Raw genomic sequence first — 17,469 nt, 5'->3', positions numbered from 1 at the left:
ACTGAATATGCTGTAGGCATGTAATATTAAAACTGAATATGCTGCAGGCATGTATCCGGAATTTTAATTTTTGGAATATTCCAGAGGGACAAACTGCAGTTTTTACATGCATATTTTTCAAGCAAAATTTTATAGTGTCATTGTTTGTATGCACAGATGCCTCTTACAAGTTAAAAAAAGAAGGAAGGAAGGAAGGAAGGAAGGAAGGAAGGAAGGAAGGAAGGAAGGAAGGAAGGAAGGAAGGAAGGAAGGAAGGAAGGAAGGAAGGAAGGAAGGAAGGAAGGAAGGAAGGAAGGAAAGGAAGGAAAGGAGTAAATGGAACTGAAAATTAGCTGAGTACCACTTAAATTTAACACAACAAAATAATCTCAAGGTTGACTGCATATGTGGCTGGTTCCTCAACCAAGAACTTCTATGAAACAAAAGCCTATCTGGAACATGAAGGGATACAAAACTGTGCTGAAGTCAAACATAAAATTAAATCCACACTAAGAACTCAGCAACTAAAAAGCACACAAGTATTATGTATCTAGGTCTTCAATTATGCATGTGTACTTTGAATATATATCTAAAATGATCCACTGGGTATTGCAATAACCAGATGCTCAATGTTTTATAGTTCTAGCAGTTCATATATACGTAGTGCTGTGAACACTATTTTTCACGCCTCTTTCAAAGGAAGTTTATCCAACTGAAAGTCCTCTCTGACTATCCTGGATACATAAAGATTGTGGAAAGCTAGATGATAAAATGGAGATAGTCATCAGCGTATTCAAACAGTTCAAACACAAACTGCAAAGCCTTGAGGTAGTTCAAAGTTGGCATGAGGCTATTATTATCTGAATGAAAATGACTCAACAAAGTGAACAGATAGCACACATACTGGTTATTTTAGGGCTTCATAAAGATAACACAATCTAAAAAAATGGAAGACCAAAAAATTGTTCTTAAACTAATTTTAAGATATATTCTATAAAGTTTATTTTTACAAAAAGATTAACCTACTGCAGTTATGGTTAAAATGATAAATGACAACTATCATTTAACAAAGTTTATTTCAGAACTACATATAAAGTTGTCTTCTCTCTTTTTGCTGCTTCAATTCACTTGAGTATAATTAGTGAATGCTATCTGTTCGTGACATGGAAATTATATCAACAGTGCTTGATGCTCCTACTAGATTTTTTTCAATACAACTTTAATAATACCACCCATTTGGAATAATGTGAGAGAATGTTCTAAAGAAAAGCTGACCAATTTTAAAAGATACAAAAAGCTACACATTCTACAAAACATCTTTTGTATTTAGTATAGTTATCTGGATTAAATGAAAAAATGAATACCCATTCATGAAAGAAAAAAAATCTAGTGGAAAAAGGAAGCAAAATCATAAAATGCTGCCAGATGGGGTTAACCCAACTTGAAAAAAAGGTAGAGGAGTTTTAGGGGATTTAATTGCTTCTTAATCAAACAGATAAATTTCAATCATCAGCTTTACTGAGAGGTATTTACCATATAATGCTAACTATCCAAAGCCTCAAGATACTATTATTACTAATACTTACATTCATGTACTATGAACACATAATGCAGTTGACATAAATATATAACAAAGGATATTTTTTGTTCCAGGTGTTTTGTATTTCTGTCTGAAAATGGCCAATGAAATAACACACTGATGCTGTAACCGATTAAAAATGTAGGGAACACTGTTGTTTCACATATCGCCATGAAAACACTCAATTGTATCTTTTTACCCACAAAGATATCCTTTTTATACCATAAGCATTATTTTTCAGTGCAAGCTTGGAATCTCTCTCATGTAATTTTCTGTCAAAAAGATATTTCAAATCCTGTGGTTTAAGGAATTCCTTTTCAATTTTAAATAAATGTACACATTTGTACATGTACAATAATGTTTATACATAGAGGTAGGGAAGAAGGATCCCAATTTCTAGTAATTTCTCTGTTTTATTGAATTTTTCCTCTCTTCTCTGATATGCATTTCTTATTTCTTAAATAGATTGTGACACCCCCTCCCCCACATTTCTAATGACACCTAAAGCACTTCCATCTCCTTCTCCAGTGCTTCCAAGAGTTGCATGGACAAATCCCTGTACCACTGCCTTGTAAGCTGCATTTTAAACCGTCTCCAAACAACCCATACTTTGAAAGGAACTGATAGTTACCCAAGTGCCTTCTTTTCTTTCACATCATATAACAGGGGCTTCTTGCAAGGAGATTTACTTTCTGCATCTTCCTGCTTAGTTGCTTCTGATACAGTTTTCCCAAATGATCGATTCTGAGCTGAAGATTTCATACCTATGTGACCAGGGCTAGGGCATTTCCTGTCGCTGTTTAAAACAAATTAACAAAATGTTTAAAACTGAAAGCGGCTGAGGAATCGTTCAACTTATTTTCTCTATGAGCTAAGAGTCATTAATTTAACTAAAGAAAAAGAAGTGGTCTGGTTTTTCCTAGTGGTCTGGCTAGAAGCTTCTGCTACAGACTTTAGCACTGCTTTTGCAAAACCCACTTCCAGTAATTTGATTCCCCACTCCCAGACAGAATTGATAGTGGCTATTCTTCAAAGAGCAACACTGACTTACCTTCATGTCAATACAGAACTCCAGCAAACAAAAGAAACACAAACAAATAATTTTCTTTAGTGAAACCAAGTGGCAAACAATCCATTTTAAATTCCATTTAACCACTTAGTAGTCTAGACAGTTACACTGAAGATGAAACTCAGCTATTGTTAAATCATACATAGTAAAATCAGTATTAGTCTTTGACAGCTCACTGACATTTTTGATAAGCACTCATGAAACCATTTCTTCTCTGTAAACGAAAAAGCAGATAAATAGTCAGGCCCTTCTGAAACCATTCAGCTATTACACAACTACAAATTACGTTGCAGAACACTGAAATGAAGTACTACTGTTAGTCATAAACATCACTTCAATCATCATTACTTGATTACAGGAGAGGTGGATCTTTCACTTGCTTCCACTTTTCTGTTTCTGGGGGTAGGGCTAGCTGCAGGCATCTCCCCGCTCAACCGGTCAGGTAAGAGGCTTTCTTTGTTCAAGTTCATCTCTGAATACGGGCAGCTGACTGCGCTAGAAATTGAAGAAGAGAAACGTCTACTTATTCTCAGAGACTTACTGGATTCACTCAGTTCAAATGAATTTACATCAGAAACCAGTTTTCTAGAAGCAGATGCAATCAATTAACATAAAGAAGATTAGAAAAAAAATGTAGTAAGTAGTCATAGTTCAAAATGCTAATAAATATACTGATTAAAAAACTCAACCTAAAAGTTTTTCGCATTTCCTTTCGACATCAACTTATGTAACACAAATTGTATTAATTTATATTACAGCATACATTCTGATAAATTGCTTGATAAATGTTTAGCCTGCTCTCTCATACCTTTCACAGTATTTTATACATAATATACAGGGTACTTATGACTACACACACACCTCTCTCCAAACAGAATCCTATTCCCAGGCTTATTTTCCTGCAAAAGAGGATATTTCTACTATGTAATGTCAACACAGAAGTTGCACTGTAAGGTCATAGTAAAAGGAATCACACACATCCTCTTACTGCAGCAAATGCCCCATCTTTGCAAACGCCATTTGGTGATATTCCATTAAAAGACTGTGATATTTTCACAGTTTCCTACCATTCAGTACTCCCTATTTCACTACACTCCAACTAGAGGAAGAAAGAACTTGACACTGTTATTCAATAATGACTTATAAATATTACTCTAGCAAATGTGAAAGTCATACCTCCCACAAGAGACAGAAAACGGAAAAGCAACATGAAATACACTGAGCTAAACTAGGATTTTGTCTTTAGAACATTACAGTGCAATGTTCAACTGATTAGTCAGGCTACATACTCACACTTCAACAATAACATCCCAAATTCTTAAAGGCATATATATGCCACAACAGCGAATAACAACACGCTCAATTTCCAAATCTTTATTTAAGATATAGGAGAGGCTGTACTAAACACAGAACCATAGAATGATTTGGGTTGGAAGAGACCTTAAAGATCATTCAGTTCAAACACCCCAGCCATGGGCAGGGACACCTCCCACCAGACCAGGCTGCTCAAGGCCCCATCCAACCTGGGCCATCCACAACTTCCCTGGGCGATCTGTTCCAGTGTTTCACCACCCTGACTGTGAAAAACTTCCTAATGTCTAGTCTAAATCTCCCCCACCTCCAATTTAAAGTCATTCCCCCTCATTCTATCACTTGTGCCCTTCTAAAAAGTCCCTCCCCAGATTTCCTGTAGGACCCCTACAGGTACTGGAAGGTCGCTACAAGGTCTCCCCAGAGCCTTCTCTTCTCCGGACTGAACAAGCCCAACTCTTGTATCCTGCCCTCACAGCAGAGGTTCTCAACAACTCTGATCACCTTTGTAGCCCTCCACTGGACCCATTCAAAGAGTTTCATATCCTTCTTATTTTGGGGATTCCAGACTGGACACAAGACTCCAGGTGGAATCTTACAAGATAGGAATAGAGGGGCAGATTCACCCCCTCGGCCTGCTGGCCATGCTTCTTTTGATGCAGCCCAGGATACGGTTGGCATCCTGGTCTGTGAGCATGCACTGTCGGCTCATGTCAAGCTTCTCATCAACGAGCACCCCCAAGTCCTTCTCTGCAGGGCTGCTCTCAATCATGTCATCTCTCTTCCTGTACTGAAACCGTGAGGTGCCCCCATCCAGGCATAGGACTTTGCACTTGGCCTTGTTGAACCTTATAAGTTTCATAAGGCCCCACTCCTCCAACCTGTCCAGGTCCCTCTGGATTACATCCCATCCTTCTGGTGTGACAACTGCACCACTCAGTTCCATGCCATATGAAGACCTGCTGAGGGTGCATTCCATCTCACTGTCTATATCATTGATGAAGATATTAAACAGCACCCAATACGGATCCTGGAGGGACATGACTTATCATGGATCTCCATCTGGACATCAAGCATAATGTGCTACTTGTGGTTCCTGAGCCACGGCACTAATCTATAACGTAAACACACTAACCTTATAATCTAAAATTATGCTTTCTTACTCACCTGTATTACAAGGAACTATACTACAGTAATACGTAAAAAAACATGTGCTGTGTTTTTGCTTATTTTCTTTTCAAGAATATAACCATCTGCCTTTCCATAAACTACTGCAATGTCGTATTTGTTTCACTGATTGTTACATGCATAAGCTCCAAACAGAACTTTCTAATATAAACAAGCGTACCGTGCCATCCATATGTCCTGCCACCTCCAAAGTACAAAAACTTATTAGAAAACCCATCATGTCCATTTTACAAAGCAAAGAATAAAAATGATGCCTGATATTCTCTTTTTTTCTTTACTTACGAAGCTTTTGATTCACACTGTGCATGAATCGAGCCCTATGACAAAACTGGACCAATATTAGCAATCCAATTTTGGTCTTATCAGCATGAACATAAAGTTGGTGGAAATTTACACTTCCCTCTGTGCTAGCATAAAAGAAGAAAATAAGGATCCTTAAGGTTACACAGGCCAAGGCAGTCAGTCCTTGCTGGGTTTATCAACACAGGAGTGCAAGAGCATGCTTGATTTTGTCCGCCAGTTCATTTGAAAACAAGACAGCATCAAGCTTTTTTTCTTTCTGTGCTGAACTTGAGTTATGGAAGAAAAACATGCCAGCAGAATATAATTCCTGAATTTCTAACAATGATGAGATCCCTGTTTAAGGTCATTCCAAGCAGACGGTGTTCCACGACAGCCTGTACAGTGTCTTCAAGGGACATACAGCCATCCATCCCGAGAGGATCTACACAGAACAGTCCTCTCTGCCTTCTTCTGAGGTAAGGGGTGGTAGTTCCAGCCCCTCCTCTGAGATACAGGCACCTTCATAGCAGAAATTTACATAGTAGCATAAGATACAGCCAAACGGATGCTGGACTCCAAAGCACTACTCTTAAAATAAGGTATTTTTTGGTTAATGAAAATGTTTTGAAGACATGGACCAGAATACACAAAGCAAAAATTAACTTTTATTTCTCCTAAGCAGAAATGATCTCTTGGCATTCCATTTCAGATTTATTTATATACCTCTACACTTATTTTTCAGCCTATTGGTTCTGTCTGTCTGAGGACTAGCCTCTGCCAGATGCCTTAAAAGAATGAAAAAACATGAACTGAAAAGATGTGGAAGAAGAGATGAACACTAGGGAAGAGAAGAAGTTACTCTATATTCTCAGTTTTTTACATTGCTGCATCTACATAAAGATGTCTTTTTTTCCTTTCAAATACACTACCAGATAAAAGATACAGGCTTCAGAAAAAGGTTTGAAGGAGCTAATGCTGGTGCGATTTAAGTTCTTGCTGTGACAAACTCATACTGCTTTGATGAAATACCGTTATCAGAAACTCAGGAAAATATTAGTTAATCTCAGTTCTGCCATTGCTATAAAGCAAAGCACGTACTCTTTTGGTTTCCTATGCTCACAGGGGTGAAGCGTAGTGTTTTTAAGCAGTTAGAGGGTTGTCTCAAGGAAACGCTAAACACTACCAATGTGGTATTTAACTTCAGTTGTGTATTATTAGACAAGCCTTACACCACAATGAAATCTGACAATACAATTTCACCTCCTGCAGATCTTCTGTTTACCAATACCATTAACACGTTTTAAATTAAAAGATAATAAAAAGTCTCAAAATTCAGTCCTTCAGTAGAACCTGCCTGTTTATATACTGCCTTTTCCTTTAGTATTTTCTGGAAAAGCAGCGGTTGAACGATATTTTCAGTCAACAACAGTTATAATATGAATAATGCTTTAGAATACTAGATTACAGATGAGTTTTTCTTTGTATTTAATCATTTGAGTTGCTGTATTATTTTATAAAAACTCCTTGACAGTGCTTTGATGTTACTATTACTTTGGGCAACAAAAAGAATCCCAAGGTTTCCACTAGTAGCTTTGTTTGAACAAAACACAGCATGAATGAACCTGTGTATGAGTTACATGGCTTCGGATCAATCAGTAAATCCTCCTGAATCTCAACGCCTCTAGCCTTCAGTACAGTTTAACTTGTCTTCTACAAAGAATAAAAAAAATAATCTTGTTATTTCTACATACTAGAAGTATTTCATTTATACAGGACTGTCAGTTTTAGAGACAGCTCATCTCAAGGGCTCAGAAGTTTTGATGTTCAGGTTATTTAATATTAAATTAGGATTAACTCTTCTGTTAACTTAGATCTAGATTTCTGCTGCAAGCTGCAGTTTGCCTTAGCACACTGTTTTGAAAACGGTTCAGAAGCCAGTCTCCAACATGACCAGATGTCCTTGACTTGGGGGTATCAGGGTCTGCCAGAGAATCAAGGAACATGGCAAGAAGTGGAAGCAGCAGTAAGTACCCTATTTGAGTACCCTTCTATTATACATCTGACAGGGATATATACTCTCCAGCACTGCTTCATAGCTTTGAAAGCATTCCAACACAAAAATACTCAATTATGGTCTGAGCTCCTTCAGCAGCCTCAACCAATGTTTCACTAAACAAATATTCACATTAAAACACTTGACTGCTCCGGACAGAAGAGTTATCAGCCACCTCTAAATGTTGAAGGATCAACATAGCACAGCAATTAACTATCTGCTGTATACTTTCCATCCTACTGAAACGACAGCAGAGTGGCTGGCATTTACAGCAATACAGCTGCACATAACGTAATTTTTTGAGGAAAGGGAGCCACCGTTTCCAGAGTCCCGCACAGGCTGAGTAAAAACTGAGCATTAAAATAAGATTCTCTTTTTATCAAATCAAGAAAGATCAATAAAAAAACCCCAATGCACTAATTGCTGTTTCTTGTATACCATGCTGAAGACTTCTTGGGATCACAGGCCTGGGACTGTCAAATCATCTGAGGTTTTACACAGTGAGCCCTTTCCAGATCTGTCCGATGGAACAAAGATATCAAGGCGGTACATCTCATTTGTAGTTATTTTGCAATTGCTCTTCTATCACTTTAGATACATATCTAAGTAGGGTTACACATGTAACCTTTTTCTCTACATTTCAAGGGTAGTAGGATAAACTAGATGAGTGGGCATAGACCTTAGTCTTCTCCAGACATTTGCAGATGCTCCTATCTTCTAGTAGTATGCAAAGTTTCTGAAGCAGAGTCCAACTGGATTACCCAGCCTCAGCCATACCTGACATTAGAAGTGAATATAAGCCAGGATTCCCTCACAACTAGAAGAAGAAGAGTAAGATGGTACTCTGGTAAAAAAAAAGTTAATACTGAAGTAGTTTTTAATACAGATTATTAGTCTTTATGATTGCTAAAAATATTCTGCAAAAGCCACAAACGGGTCTCCTCGTTTAGCTGTACTGGTCAGAAATGTTACCAGTCCCGGCTCCTCATGGCCTTTCAGGTGCAAGTTATTGCCAGGCACTGCCAGGGGGCGAGGTTTTATAACAGCTCCAGAAGAATTCACCTGGATTTGCTCAAACTGTTTTCCTTGACAGCTTAAACAAATAGATTGGACTAACGGATGGATTAGACTTTATCTTGAGCAGCCTATGTCCAGATGACCACATCTGCTGGTAGTGATATGCTGTTAGTAAGAGACCTCCAGCAAAACTGTCCTTACAACATCTGGGGATGTATTCTTTTTTTCTGTTCGATTTTTTGTTACGTGATAGGTTTACTCCAGTTGACTTTATGAAAACATTTTTAAGTAGTCTGAAAAAAAGTGATACAAATGTTCTCTTTCACAATTTACAACACATTTATTATCAAAGCATTCTTTTTTAGGAGAAGGCTGCTTCAACTGCCTAAACCTGACTCAAGAGTGGCTTATAAAAAATTTGGGTAAGGCCAATGACCTTACATAGAAGATAAAAAGACATTTGAGACTGCCATAAAAATCAGAGGTACTTCAGTAGACATTGAACGAACAGATACGACATCCTGTTGAGCTGAGGTACCCCACATTTCTGCGCTGCAGTTCTTTTACAACACAGCCTCAAACACAGCACATTCACTTCACTTCAACTTATACAATTCACAGTCATAAATATGCAGGTGATCTGCATAATGCTACTAACCTGCACATCAGTCTCAAGTTTCAACTGTGCAGCACAAAACCCTAGATTAACTGGTGATAGATATAAAATCCTTATTAACATAAACTCTTCCAAAAAGTACACGCTTTAACCCCGCCACATAATTAATCACTGAGGCTTTCATCTGGTTCCTAAGGAACAAGCTCTCAAAATTATTTCAGAATTACTTAGCATTTTAAATTATCGTCTTTTCTGCACACAGGCATTTATGCCGTAGATAGACGGTGTACCTCATCATGAAAAAAATGATAAGCATGGTAAAATACATTTCAAGGTTGCCAAGATAAAAGAGCCAAGGGACTGCTACCTGAGGTGGATAATTATACTAATTTCAAAATGTCTTTGTTAATTCACAAAAAAAGTGATGGTGCAGCATTAGAACTTTTGAGGTGACCTGGACTCTCAAGTCTGTAGACTCCAGATAAATAAGAAACCTCATTATTTTCTTCAGAAATGCTCAAGAAAAAAAAACCTCAATATGAGCACAGAGGGCAAACCAAAATAGGTAGCAAATAAGATACTTAATGGTGTTAATTTATTTGCTATGAAAGAGCAAATACCTGTCTTATGACCAACAAAATCTCTTTGGTCACACTTTTATCTCCTAGAACTATCAGGTAATGAACAAATAATATGACTATTAAGACCACAGTAGAAATAAAACACAATAGATCATCATGAGTTTATTTCCTTTCTTAATGTTCAGGATGAGCAAGTATAACAACTTTAAATATCATGGAAAATCTAGTAATAAAAGCAAAGGCTACAGGAACTAACTAGACATATACTTCTTACTCATCCCTTCTCTGTGAAAGAGTAGAAGTTTTAATACCAACGTTTATTTAGGGAGATAATAAATCATAAACTTTTCTGACATATTCACTTATGAGGTTTCAGTCTTTGGCTAAGAATAGGTATGTTCACCTGATTCTAAGTAACTGAGATAGCACTTGGTAAGAAACTGGAATTTATCGCCTTACAGATCAGGTACATTAATAAATCATACAAGATTCAATCTAATGAAACATAAAATCAAATGTGTTTCAGCTAAGCAGCCAGGAAGGTTTTTAGGTAAGTCTCATTTACTTCACAGTTGCAGTGGACTAACCCGTGAATGCAGTAAGTTACCATATGCTAACTGAAGGATGGTAACCTCCTAAGTACTTGACTGTTTAAAGAGCCATCCTCCTGACTGAGTACAACAGAGCTTCTCAAAAGGGAAGGCAGAAAAACTGGAAAAAAAATAAACCAAAGAAAAAGAATATGGATAGAAAAAGACAGAAGGAAAAGAGTGAGAATAATCTGAAAGACAGCAACATGGCATACTGTGTCATGACAATACCACTACAGTTCATACTGTAACACGTTTTGTCACTAAAGCTAACCCAACCACATCCCTTCCTGTAGATAAAGCTTGCAGAAGCATCAGGAATTCTTCTGCCTCCTAACAACACAGACACAATGCCTCTGCAGATAGCAAAAAAAAATCTTTTCTTTGCAGCAAAAGATGCCTTTCGCACACTAAATATGTAACAACACAGCAAGTTTTGCTGGCAGGTATGTTTGTTAGGCAGGAGTCAGGGCTGCAACCAGGTATGCCATCAAAACCCTGCAGTGTAATTCTAGTCAACAGGACATAATTCTCTCACCAAAACCATGAAAAGATTGCAGAGCTAACTTGGATCACAGTACTTTAATAATATGCTTAAAAAAACACGAACAGACAAATAACCAAAGAGCAGACCTTTAGCCACATGAGAGCAGAAAGTACAGTCATGTGACATTCAAACATCATATGACTGTGTAACGGAAAAATTCCAATATAACTTCTGGAAACTCTAATTTGCTAAAAGGTTATAGGATATTTATGATACTTAATTCTCAAATTAACATGTTACAGTAACTGTATATTACTTACTGAAATATTCAGGATTCACCTCGTACTGTAAATATTTTAAAAATAAGAAAATTTAACTTAGTAAATGCTTCCCATTTACTCTCTCATTATGAGTGTCTCTGTTCCCTACTCCATTTTCCCATGCTATTGCTCTCGTTATGTCAACGCTCCTCTAGGACAGCCTGGGTTGACCAGATTTCTGAGTTATGTTTCAGAAGTTGTTCAACAAAAGCATCTTTAGAAACACCAGGTACAAACAGCACATTGGTCAGGCTGTCATTTGAGAATACGTCAATCGGAATTTCCTTTTCAGCATTTTTCCAAGTCAACAAACAAATCCTCACCCCTACCAACAAAGCAGAACAAAACCATCCAAGACATAATATAATTAGTGTCTTTATATTTCAAAAAGTTTGTTATTGCTTTATAAATATCTTTCTGTAACATTTTGCAATCTGAACAGAAAGCGGAGCAATCCTCATAGGAGCAAAATACAGAGTAATGAATCTATCACGTGACAAAAAATGACGTTTGACAAATCTTATCATGGCACATTCTGGTGAAATTAAGCTACAGACTGCTAACGTTTATTTCAGCATGCTCACCATGGCAACTGAAAACATTGCATATTTGGGTTTACAAGATTTCCTAATTTTTTCCAGTTTGGATCTGTTTTCTTGTGAACAATAATTAAAAACCCCATCTGAACACATCACTCAATTGAAAGAGTAAAATTACAGTTTCATATCACTTACCTGTGATGACCCGTGTGTCTTGATCTCTTAATGTGCCCAACTCCCTTACATCCTGCTGTGGGACACCCTCCATGCTCTAAAGCTTCCACCAGTTCCAAGGGACCTGTATACCAAGAGAAATTACATATGGTATTAAAAAAAGTATCTAATCTTTAAAAATTATATAAATCTGCAGGAATACCAGAGTGTCATAGTACACATGAAGATGACATAAGTAAACAAAACCTAGCTTTAAAGTACTTTACAAATGCATTCTGTAAAAGCACGATGGAGACTCAAACAACCTAATCCATTGGAAAAATACTTATTCTGTGTGAGTAAATGTCTACAGGGAAGCTACAACTATATAAAGAATGCAAAACTTGGAGGAACTCTATGACTTCAAATTTCTCTCCTAATAGCTACATGTAGCTGGAACCTGGTCGTTTTGCAAGAGCAAAGACAAAGTAAGCTACCCTGCTGTTCCCTAAGACAGGGATCTGTCCATAATGGGTACTGACCTCAATTTTTAGCTCAAGTCTTCCAGTGAACAAGACATGAAAACAAAGGCTGAAAATACTACTGAAAAGAAGAACAAGCCATCAAGAGATTTTTGACATTTTTACTTATCTGAATTTATGTGTCTGATTTTCATCAACTTGTAACAATGATGCCTGCAGAGACATTAATGCATGTAGCTGTCAAAACTAGCTTTGACACTCAGGAAAATACAGTATGTAACCCATGGTTTCATAGCAAGTAAGAGACAGAGCTACTCCAGCACACAAAGCTGAGAACGTCCTGCGAATATGCACTGTCTCTCTAGTACCGGTTTTACTTGAAAAGTACAGGGACTTGTATCTTTCTTCCCTTAGAGATAACAATACTGACATAAAAACATCTACTGAAATAAACTTTCCTAGATGAAAGATAGATTCTTGCTCACAGGCAGACAATGAAAGACGGACAATTATTATGTGTAATTAGGACAGCCCAAAAGCGTTTTTAACAAATATAATAACAAACTATGCTAATGTTACAACACTATGACTACACTGAAGTCCAAACACTTCCACAGACTTTAAAATACCGTAGTAGACGAGAGAACAGAGAATTTTATCTTTTCTACATTTATGCAAAATTGCTGCCTATAGCAAAACAAGTTAGTGGATTCAAAGGAAGAGTTAACTTTGTATGGGTGCTTTTGTGAAAGGAAGCCCTGCCTCACCTATGCTCTGCTTGGCTAAAACTAGCTTCCTACAAATGTTCTCTCTTCACTTAAAAAATTACAATTCTCTAAAAACCTAAATTAGAAGACCTGCAACTGGCTGCCCATATTTAAGCAAGAATCTGCTGCTTCTGTTGCTGCGCAACGATATTAAAATCAACACCAATACGAGGCTTTTAGTTCCCTAACTGCCATCAGAAAGGTAATAATCCATCATGACTTCACTACACCTTAAGAGAAAACACTATGAATACACAAATAATGGGAGCATAAGTCCATTGTGATGATTGCTCTAGACTAACATAGCTAACGTTGCACAGCGTTCACAAAAAAAATTCTGTTTTAAAGACAGGTATCTGGACTGCATCATTAAAGGGAATATCTTACTGACTGAGGAAAATATACTGTGCCTTGCGAAATATTTTCTTCCCTCCTTCTGAAAACCTTTCACAGAACTTGAAATTAATCTTAACTTATTTGGAAACAATATTTTTATAATATTCCATATTCTATACAATAATCTACAGCAATATAGTCATATGGCTGTAGGAATATATTATTCAGTAATCACCCTATTTTAATCATATTTGTGCAGTTAATAAGTCTTTTTCTATTTAATGGACAGTTACATTCTATCTTGTCACATTGTCCACCTTTGGTTTTGTAGCTTAAATAGTATTGAAAAGTCACTTCCACCACTCACATGCCAAGAGTAACGTCGTAAACTTATTCAGCTCTTTTGACATATAAAACAACTTCGATTTTTATTGCCACAGACTACTCTTTCCCACTGGACTGTTCCTTCACTCAGTACACAGGATGCACATCACAGATTAAGAAGTGCTGCACCCTACCTTCTCCTTGTTATTCACTTTGTGCTTTGGCACTTAGGGCATCTTCATCACTGGCTTTGGGAGGACCAGGATTTTACGCAACAGATCTTTACCATTACTGCAGGTTTTGACTGTAATTCTTATGAAACATTGTATTTCCACTATTTTAAGGATCAATAAAGTTATCTACTAAAAAGCTAATAATTACTGACCATTGATTTTGCACTAAATAGCACATTTACATTATTTTGTGTATCCTGGTTGCTACTCTTTCTTGGACAGCACCAGCAGGGAAAAAGACAGCACAGTACACATGCCTTTTAATATCATTACATTACAATGTGACTTTACTTACTCAGTGGGGGCTGAAGAGGGTGCCCGGTTTTTGCACACCAGCCTGCAGGATGGATATCAGGGCTATCTACATCAGTCCAATAATCATAAATACTATCCCAGCCATCAAAATGGACCTAAAATCAAAGAGGAGAATGATACATTTTAGATCAGAAAAATTCTCTATAAAACCCGTTTGCCCAAGTAATCTGTAAAAATGACACGTCCATTAGAAAAAGTACTATAAGACAACTATTGATGTTGCACAGAAAAATGCATGTATATTAGATTCTGGACCGAGGGATACTCTAACTGAAGTAAAGAGAGAAGAATCATATTTCTGCTCCTTTTTTTCTCTCTCTCAAAAAAAAAAAATCCAAACATTTTTTAATCTCCCATTTTAACATGATTTTAAGAGTAACAGAGCAGTAAGCAAAGACTTTAATGGCTATAAATTGGAGAGGGGAAGATTTAGATTAAACATAAGTAGGAAATTCTTCACAATGAGAATGGTGAGGTACTGGAACAGGTTGCCCAGGGAAGTTGTGGATGCCCCATCCCTGGAGGTGTTCAAGGCCAGGTTGGATGGGGCCTTGAGCAGCCTGATCTTATGGGAGGTGTCCCTGTCCGTCACAGGGGTGTTGGAATTAGATGACCTTTAAGGTCCCTTCCAACTCAAACCGTTCTGTGATTAAAAAATGACATTTATCCTTAAAAAAACAGACAGCCCCCACTCAACTAAAATCAGACTATGCGATAAGGAGTTGAAACTGAAGAGAAAATTAAATATGCGACTTTCCAGAAAACCACCAGTATGGGCTATACATATGGCTTTTCATGTATCTTCAAATCTTGCCTGACCTCTGTACTACCAAATTGCTCAGCTCTCTCATGCCCGCATGTGCGGATGTACGTACACACAGATACATACAAACAGAGCTCTATCAACACATGCTACACAATCAAACTATCATTTGTAACTTTAGGACTTACAAACCCTGTCATTTTAATAAATTAGACTGGAAAGGATGAGCATTTTTTTCTTTTGTTGTTTTTTTTTTTGCATGACCAACTTCAAGTTTAGATAGAAAATGTGTAGGTGTGAACAGAATTACTTCTGATGACTCCCTATCATCAGTTAATACAGATTCAAAATGAAATCTCAGCTGCATTTCCTGCTTGAAATACCAGGTATGCCTAATAAATCTATATAAAGTGCAAACAAATATCCTTTATATCTGTCTAACTGGGTATCTGGAATATCCTAGTCCTTTTAACACTTAAGGGCTTCAGAGCATAAACTCGTTTTGTACAATAATAGAAAAATAATTCAACTATAAAACTTCTGGAAAACCGCAATTTCTTAAAAACACATTATCTGAGATTAATTCAGTCTGAAGTCCATAATTAATATAAACTTCAGAATTGCAGAAGTCATTGACAAGGCAAAAGAGATCAGGGTTATTTTTTCACATCTAATTTATATCTCTTCCCTTTCCCTGCAAGTTTATAGAGACAGATTCAATTAACCCAGGCCAAATATTTTATGGGCCCTAATACAAATATCATGGCAGCCCTTTGACAGCTGGTATTAAATCATTGCATTTCTTGATAGAACAGACAACTGTCTTGTATCAACTGTTCCCAAAGCAATTTTCCAACACAGTCAACTCTGCTCTCTAATTAACTACGTCAGCAAATCTAACTAAGAGGATAACAGAACAACCCCTTCCAAAGGAATTATACACACATTAATCAGTGAAAAGTATGAGCAAAACCCAGCAGGACTCAGCAATGTGACTTATTTCTTCCCGTGCTTAACTTTACAACTCCAGGATTTTGGGTTTACCAACCACTCATCAGGCACTCAAGCAGGATAGTACAGTAAGACAGAGAAACTTACTTTTATTCTATAGTCATCAGTATCTACAATGGTTGCTACTCTGATAAATAGCGGATTTCTCTTGTCAACCACTTCAAGTTTCATGTTTTTCTGAAAGCCATGAGAAGGTTTCTAGAAAAGGAGAATTATATTATATGGCACAGAAGAAAACCTCAAAAGTCCCACACAATTTTGAAGTACATAGAATCCATAGAAAACTTTCTGCCTTTATTTTCTCAAAATTTTCTCCCTCTCCCTCCAACAAATCCAAGCATAAAAACATCATTCAAACCAATGCTAATAGATTAGAGAAATGAAGTAACTACTTTGGGATTATTGGTTCTCCAGGAATGGACTGGATCAAGCCATCCAAGCAAGTAAGTGGAGATCTCTATTTGAAATCAGCTGGTTTTTTTTACCTAAACTCTCCAGAAAAAGTTTTCCCAGCAATATGGCCAACAGTTTCCATGCAATATTGAATGAAGTAATACTTATCATCACCTGAAATGTCTATGAAATTGTCTACAGGAAACATATTTGTGGTTTTGCTTCATGGATGAAGTTCTTTTTCAGTTTCCTACTGAAAACATAGCTAATCCGCAGTATAACAGCAAATACTCACTCAGAACAAACAGGACCAAATACCTGTTACATCATACTGTTTTGGCAAAAAAAACCCATGTTTTTCTTAGAAGTACCAGTTTTTAACTTTGCCATCTATAGCTATGAAATCTAAACCAAAAATTATTTCGATTTTAAATGAACATATGCACAAGATGCTATGCTTTTTATTTTAGATTTCTAGGAAAGTAACATATCTGTCCCTATAAGACTTTCCAGAATATCAATGCTTTTTCTTCAGCTGCAGCTTAAGAACCCTATTTTCTCTCATAATGCAATATAAAACACTGTGACTGTCTCAAGAGGACTTCACCCAAACTCCAACACAATCAATATTTTATTCTCATCAAATTTGCTTTTTTATTGTCTATCACAATTAACTTTAATATGGTCACCCTTGTATTAGTACAGAAAGCACAGAAGTGATTTCCTCTAGCTGTGAAACCAAAAGACACAGCACAGCTGACCCCGATGCAGTCAAGCTCTCCTCCCCCTCTATTGTCAAATCCAGTTAGCCTCGTCTAAGCTACCTTTTGGGACCTACACTATCCCCAAGCTGCTCTTTGCTAGTACAGTTTCTGGAACAGTGCTGAGCCATGCCAGCTCGCACTCTCCCAGTTTAATGCTGTCAATGCCTGCACGTTTGTGGTGTGTCCTGTTCAGCTTCCTGGTGCAGACACAGGCAGCCAGACCTTGCTCCCTGGAGGTGTCTGCTGGTCACTTGGTGGGGCACTCCCACTGCTGAACCCTGCACAATGGCTGTTCCCTGAACTGCTAGGGGAGAAAT

The 17,469-nt window shown here is 37.2% G+C and overlaps 1 protein-coding gene across 6 annotated transcripts in view; it reads right to left on the bottom strand.

Annotated features, from left to right (window-relative positions):
- L3MBTL3 (L3MBTL histone methyl-lysine binding protein 3) overlaps nt 1-17,469 on the bottom strand; it is an 80,362-nt gene that overhangs the window by 9,498 nt on the left and 53,395 nt on the right. For all 6 annotated transcript variants that reach the window (XM_054061480.1, XM_054061481.1, XM_054061477.1 and 3 more), the window contains exons 14-18: nt 16,083-16,193; nt 14,202-14,316; nt 11,807-11,909; nt 2,976-3,122; nt 2,190-2,354 (exon numbers count right to left, since the gene is read on the bottom strand). In XM_054061480.1, the coding sequence (XP_053917455.1) occupies nt 2,190-2,354; nt 2,976-3,122; nt 11,807-11,909; nt 14,202-14,316; nt 16,083-16,193 (641 nt within the window). The remainder of the gene's footprint in view (nt 1-2,189; nt 2,355-2,975; nt 3,123-11,806; nt 11,910-14,201; nt 14,317-16,082; nt 16,194-17,469) is intronic.

Source organism: Cuculus canorus, chromosome 3 (assembly GCF_017976375.1).
Source record: "Cuculus canorus isolate bCucCan1 chromosome 3, bCucCan1.pri, whole genome shotgun sequence".
NCBI classification, from domain to species: domain Eukaryota; kingdom Metazoa; phylum Chordata; class Aves; order Cuculiformes; family Cuculidae; genus Cuculus; species Cuculus canorus.
Note: the sequence above shows the minus strand (reverse complement) of the source record. Positions and strands in the feature narration are given on the sequence as shown.